The following is a 7,355-nucleotide window of genomic DNA, read 5'->3' on the forward strand; positions in this document are numbered from 1 at the left end:
TTTATTTCAAAAAATTGATGTTTGCGGATATTTTATGATAGAAAAATTAAAAAATGACGAAGTTTTCTTTAAAAAAAGTATTATATTTAAAAAAGAATTAAGTATATGGGTGTGTGTTAGTGTAACTAGGCATATATATATACAAACAGTTATATTTTACGATCGCAGTGACAATTTTCGATGAAACCAGGATTGAATTTTTATTTTTGAATACGCGTCACTGCTTCGAAATAAAACTTTAATTTAAACGACAAGTTTTTGTTCGGGTTTTTTTTTGGTTTTGAAAGTAAGATATTTTATCGTCGTATATTTCATGTTACAAACTCTCCCGAAAATCATAAGACTTTCAATATAAAAATATTTTATATAATTTAGAAACAAATTAAATATGTGAGATGGATATTATTACAAATATGTTGTTGAAAATTGAAGATTTTTTTATGATTTGATAAGAAAATATCTGGAATAGATTGATTTTACAAAAAAAGTGTAACAGCAAAAAAAAGAGGACGCGTCATGCCAATAATTATCACTCTTTTACTGCTTTATCTTAACGACTCTAAACTTAAACAATGTCAGTCGTACGCTACAATTCGGATACATAGTATCGGCTCCATTGCAGTAACATTGAGAGCCGTCGTGGGTTTTTCTAAAATTTTTTTTAGTTGTACCTCGATTACATTTCAGCCAGTGTTTTTAGTTTGTTCGTCGATTTTTTAAATTATATGTTTTAAAAAGTGACTGATGGATAAAAGTAGAAGGAAACACAGACCCAATCCCAAGCTTAGCGCCAATATTTTCGGCAAAGTCTTCTTTTGGTTCGTTAATCATTTGCTCATTTATTTTCTAAAAACTATTTCCTACAAAAATTTGATATCATCTCAGACGTGTACGACTGTTTTTTTTAGTCTGTTTCTCTTAAACAATTTAATCTTTGAAGATAAGAGAGCGTGTACTCGCACAAAATTGCGATGCAAAAAGTATCACTGTAAAGTATTAATTTTTGCTACGTTTTTTATAGTGACACAATTTTTATCGCGTGCATGTATTGTGTTTATCTCATGTTCTTCTCGAAAAAAATCGGGAGACATAAGTTCTTGCTCAACAATACGCACGTATAATTTATAGGTGGTTGTGGCCAATATTTGCTGTGGGAAGAAAGAGCGGGAGCATAGAGACGGAAGATCTCTATCAAGTCTTACCGGAAAATCTCAGCGAAACGAACACCAATGCTTTAGAAAAGTAAATTAATTTTCATTATTTCACTCATCATTTTATCATCCAACACAATTTAAATACCATCACCATTATTTCGTTTAATAGGTAAATTAAACTCGGTTCATATATGATCCTCTCCCTTGAACTGTTTCGATCACCCACTTATGAACATATATTCCCGATGAAACTTTTTCAATTTAAATAATCATTAACGGATGTTTTATTGCAAAATAGAAACTGGACGATAGAGTTGGAAAATGCAACCAAGAGTGGCAAAGAAGCCAACTTCTTTCGAGCACTTTGGAAAACATTCAGGTGGAGATTTTTCAGTAACACGTGTCACGTGATTTTCGTACACTTTTTTTGCCCGTAAGCGCCTCCAGTTTAACCCTCACTTTCTTCGTTTCTATTTAATTTTTAATGGTTGCCTAGAACCACTTTATTTCCAGGACTATTGAGCCAACAGTTGTGGGTCTTCTTATTTGGCATTACGACCAAAAATCACCCACAAGTACAAATCTGGTTTACATCCACGCAACGATTTTCATCGCAAATGCAATCGTTAACCAAATTATATACAACCATATGTTCATGAACACTCGGAGCATCGGCATCAGCGCCAGGGTAGCCTGCACCTCGCTTATTTACCGAAAGGTAATCGAAAGTATTCGTTGTTTAGCCGCAATCTTGTGTGATTATGGCAATATTTAACTTGACGTGATAAATTACACCATGCAATGGCGCAGATATTGAAAATGTCACATGCCGAGCAACAAGAACACGGTGGACGCATAATCAATCTGCTGTCAAACGATGCGGCTAGATTGGAGCAATTTTTCTTGTTTCTTCACTCGCTGTGGGTGTTTCCCCTACAAACGGCTCTGTTCGTGTACCTGATTTGGTACCACGTGGGGGTCGCGTCCTTGGCAGGCATTGGTCTTCTGATGAGCCTTACCATTCCGGTGTTTGGTGATTATGAGAAACTTCGTTTTTCATGGGTTTAACTTTAAGTATAATTGGGAGGAAATTGATAAATGTGACGATAAATTTTAGTACTTAGTGGCAGAGTGATGTACCGATTTCGCAGAAAAGTGGCGACGAAAACGGACGACCGGGTGATGCTGTTGGGCGAGGTCGTGCGTGGGATTCGCGTCATCAAGATGTACACGTGGGAGAAGCCCTTCGAGCAGCTAGTTTTTCTCGCCAGGAGGTAAAAGAAAAAAAAAAAAAATGCTAAATTGAAACGCGTATATTAGCGTGTTTAAAACAATTTTTTGTTAGCGTAATTACGAGAAATTTCGTGGGTTTACTACATTTTGAATATCTAATGGATGAAATTCACAGCTTAGTGTGGTTTATCAAGCTTTTTTTAGTTGAAATAAAACATTTTTGTGAATAAAGTGCTACTTGAAAAATTTTTTTTTCGAGAATTTGAATCAGCAAAACATTAAAAATATGTTAAATTAAGATATAGAGTTTAAAATTACCGCATTTGGTAGTCTCCAAACGTTTGATTCAATTATAAAAAGATGAATCACTATTTTTTAATAAACAAAAGTTGTGTATCGCAGTCATTTTTAGCTTAACTTGAATTTTTTTAACACATGATACATGACGTTTTAATTACAATAGTTTGTCTGAAAATGTGCTCATACATGAATTTCCAAATAAATACAATACATTCCGATGCAATAAAAAAAAATTCTAACAATAGTTGTTACGTTGACGATTCAACGAGTTTCAGATTCGAGATGGACGTGATTTCCAATGCCTCCCATTTGAAAAACTTCTTGTTCGCCGTCTCGTCCTTCTCGAAACGCTTGCCATTATACGTTACAATTATTGTCTACGTGCTTTTGGGAAACGCACTTCCGGCTTACACGATGTTTATACTGATAATATACTTCAACTCGCTGCACATACTAATAGGTTCGTCCTTTTTGCGAAGTGTTACGCTCACTTCGGAAGGTTTAGCTGCAATGAAAAGAATAAAGGTACAAAATTATCATTTTCACTGTTTTGAAGATCAGAACTAACGCGTAAACGAATATTTAACCAGGAATTTTTGGTTCTCGAGGAGCGAACCTCTAGTGTACAATACTTACAATCAGAAAAGGAGGAGTCAATAGTTGCGATCAAAGATGTAAGCGTTGCCTCGGTTGAGGATCCCAAGGTTGATGTCTTGCATGATATCAGCATCAATGTGAAACGGAGATCATTGACCGCCATTGTGGGACCCGTTGGCGCAGGAAAGGTAGTTTGGTGAGATATTGTAGTTGTTTCTATGATCTGTTTGGCTTATCCATTTTTTCTTGAAAGGAACTTTTTTTTTTGTTTTGTTTTTTTTTCCGTTGCCTTACGCCTTACTCCAGAGTTTACTCCTGAAACTGTTGTTGGGCGAAGCGCGACCGTCGAAAGGTGGGATTCGCGTGTTTGGGGACGTGTCGTACGCGAGTCAGGAGCCATGGCTTTTCAAGGGAACCATCAGGGAAAACATCATATTTGGCGGTGTATACGATGCGGACAAGTACCGGAGGGTCGTGGAAGCGTGTGCTCTGTCGGAGGACTTGAAGCAATTGGCTCGAGGAGACGGAACCGTAGTTGGGGAAAGCGGGGCGACCCTCAGTGGTGGGCAATGCACTAGAGTCAGCTTGGCCAGGTACCCAAAAATCTGGACTTAAGAGATGGAAACATTTTTATTCCTTAACGGTGTACTTTTCCTGTGCAGAGCAGTTTACAGAGACGCCGATGTTTACTTGTTGGACGACCCTTTGTCGGCTGTTGACGGCAGAGTAGGCAAACGACTGTTGGAGGATTGTATCAATGGATTATTGGCAAATAAGACTCGGGTGTTGATTACGCATCAAGTGCAATTTTTTAAGGAATCGGATGAGATTGTTTTTATCGACAAGGTATTGAGAGGTATATTTTACGTATTTCGGCAAGTCCGACGATTGTAGTCGTAAAGAAAAAATTTAATTTACATATAGGGGCGTGTAAAATGTCATGGGAACTTTACTGGTATTCAAAAGACGGAAAACTTTTCACATTTTTTGAATCTTAACGATAAAACTAAATCAGAAAACACCGAAACTGCCGAGACATTTGCAACTTTTGCTTCGAGCGAAAAAAATACAATCGACGATGATGAAAACAATAGTTACGAAGAGACACACGAGCTATTGGATGGTAAGGAAGAAGTTTTAAAGACGGAGAAAAATAAAAGTACGGAGACCACTAATAAAATGATGCAACAAAAATCCTCTTACTGGAAGTACTTTACCTCTTGTGGCTCTTACGCACTGCCTATTTTGACAGTTGCAACATTTGCGTTCGCTCAATTACTTAACAGTGGATCGGATTATTTTGTAACGTATTGGTAAAATATTCTGTAATTTTGTTACCGAAATTGTCAACGATTTCTCATGAAATACGTGAATAAGATGTAACACTTTTTTACTTTACAGGAACAAATGTCAAACGGTCCTTCCGCGTGAAAGTTCAAACATCAGCAGCAACTTTTCGAGTTTACATCAATATACCACTACAAAAGAGTCTCTAGGGTTACCTACAGAAATTGTTGTTTACGTCCTTGCGTCTTTCACTCTGTTCATTGTTGTTATGTCTGTTGTAAAAACAGCCTTATCTACTGTTGTTTTAAACAGATGTAATGAAAGGCTTCACAATAGTATGGTAACATCCTTGATGGAAGCAAAAATGAAATTTTACGAAGAAAACGATTCTGGTAATTGTGGCGCTATGTATATTTATTTAATCATAAAATCAATCAACGTAATCCTCACATGATGTTCATAAAAACACATGTCACAGGAAGAATTCTCAATAGATTTTCTAAAGACATGGGATCCGTGGATGAAAAATTACAAGCGATGTTCATTGAGTCGGCAGAATATATTTTTATCATAATAGGCGTTACCATGCAAATATTGATAATTAATAAATTATTTATCGTAGTGGTTGTCTTGGTGGGATATTTACTTTACATAGGGAGAAAAATCGTGATAAAAACAACGAAAGACTTGATGAGATTGGAGGGCAAAAGTAAGCTTCAGTAATTCAATATTTGTTTCGTTGACATAAAAATAAAAGACCTTATTTTCATTAACGAGTAATTTTATATTTTTTAGCCAAAAGTCCACTTTTCTACCACGTTAATTCTACACTCGCTGGTAGTTTGACGATTCGCGCGTGTCAGGCTCAATCGTTGGTCACGAAAAATTTCGATGACCTTCAAGACAATCATACAGCTGCCGCAGGACTCTGTCAATATTCTCTAATGGCTTACAGCTTGTGGTTGGACTGTATTACACTGACATTCATGGGTCTGGTTATTTATAGCTTACTATTTTTCAAAAACGATCAAAGTAGTGGCGCAGACATAGGCCTCGCAATCACACAACTACTCACTCTTGTGGCACTCATGGCTAGAGGCATTAAATTAACTGGTGACATAGAAACGCAAATGATCTCGACCGAGAGATTATTTCAATACACCGAAATTGAACGAGAAGATCAGCATGAAGCTCACCAGCCACCACCACCCGTTTCCTGGCCACACGAAGGAGCAATTGAATTTAAAGATGTATCCCTTCGGTACTACCAAAGCGACACGATCATCTTGAAAAATTTGAACTTTACCATTGAAGCAGGGGATAAGGTAATCAGATGAGTAATTTCTTAAAATGGTCCAACAAACAACGTGGAGGTAATGATGTACTTTTTGCAGGTTCTTATCATTGGCCGAACGGGATCGGGAAAGTCATCTCTGGTATCGGCATTGTTCCGTTTGGCCAGAGTCGAGGGTTCCATAGCCATCGACAGCGTGGACACACGGGCGGTTGGGCTCAGGCACTTGCGCAACAAGATCTCGATACTCCCCCAAGAACCGGTGCTGTTTCCCGTCACTTTGAGGAAGAATCTGGACCCTTTGCAGGAGTTGGACGACGCGGTTCTCTGGTCCACTTTGCGGGACGTTGAGCTGCACAAAGCCTTTGCGTCTCTGGACGCGACGGTGGACCAGTTGAGCGCCGGTCAGCGGCAGTTGGTGTGCCTGGCCCGAGTCATTCTCCAGAGGAGGAAAATTGTGGTGCTCGACGAAGTCACGGCAAACATTGACGACAACACCGACGCGCTGATTCGGAAGACCATCAGAGAGAAATTCAAGGATTGCACTGTCCTGATGATATCCCACAGGTTGAACGCGATCAAGGATGTGGACAAGGTACTCGTCATGGATAACGGCAGAGTAGTCGAGTACGACCGGCCTCAAGTTTTATTGCAGAATAATCATGGGTACTTTTCAAAGTTATTGTCAAATGAGACTGAAAAATGTTAGTCTTTACTAAATTTGTCACTGAAAATTATGTCATTTATTGACTTGTTTTAACCTTTATATACGAGATACTAATTTTGTGTAGTAAAATTACCTGTAAATAAAAATACCAAGAAATAATAGAGGATCAGTGAAATTTAAAAAATAAAGATTTTCCACGTACGGTATTTATTGTAACATTCAACTGACAACAATATAATATTTACAGTTCATTTTTACGCGTATACGCAATATTTTAATTAATTATCTCTAGCGATATTACATTATGTATATGCATATAAACACTCTATGTAAGGTGTTCCTAATTGTTAACTCATGTCTTATATTCTTGTTATCATTTGCAGCCATGTACTTATATATATTTTTCATAAATGCACACAAGAACCCCGCTTTTTCATCATGGTTGTGTAGATTGTATATATAATGTATCAATAACTTTTTAAAATTTATTTTAGTTTTTTTCGACACTTGTTTCTTGAATTAATTTTTTTATTTAAATGATATGGTCATCTATTCTATATCTGAATTTTTTTTGGTTATATGAATTCAATTTTCATGATTTGCAATCATAATTTGTTTACAATTTTAATTACAAGCATATTAATTATGTTTGATGGATGGATGCCTATAAAATATTTATAATTAATATTTATTATACAAGCAAGTATTGGTTCAGAAATATCCAATTTTTACAATGGAGATTTTAGTGTGTACTGAATATGATATTAATTACAATGGCATAATTTGATTTTCATGAAAATGTATTATTTATCTGTCCGAAATT

The 7,355-nt window shown here is 36.6% G+C and overlaps 1 protein-coding gene across 1 annotated transcript; it reads left to right on the top strand.

The window, feature by feature from the left end:
* The first annotated feature begins 645 nt into the window (after positions 1 to 645).
* LOC106647657 (ATP-binding cassette sub-family C member 4-like) lies at positions 646 to 6,574 on the top strand. Its single transcript, XM_089594852.1, has 15 exons — positions 646 to 889; positions 1,095 to 1,242; positions 1,453 to 1,561; positions 1,651 to 1,872; positions 1,965 to 2,187; positions 2,272 to 2,428; positions 2,963 to 3,212; positions 3,278 to 3,472; positions 3,591 to 3,877; positions 3,947 to 4,130; positions 4,209 to 4,597; positions 4,686 to 4,963; positions 5,050 to 5,280; positions 5,367 to 5,896; positions 5,966 to 6,574. Exons 1-15 carry the CDS (start codon positions 745 to 747, stop codon positions 6,572 to 6,574), a joined length of 3,957 nt encoding a protein of 1,318 aa, XP_089450978.1. The 5' UTR covers positions 646 to 744.
* The last annotated feature ends 781 nt before the right edge of the window (positions 6,575 to 7,355 follow it).

The sequence above is a fragment of the Copidosoma floridanum genome, unplaced genomic scaffold (genome assembly GCF_036245765.1).
Source record: "Copidosoma floridanum isolate Cflo_tuat_1 unplaced genomic scaffold, Cflo_Japanese_pri ptg000021l, whole genome shotgun sequence".
Taxonomy (NCBI): Eukaryota; Metazoa; Arthropoda; class Insecta; order Hymenoptera; family Encyrtidae; genus Copidosoma; species Copidosoma floridanum.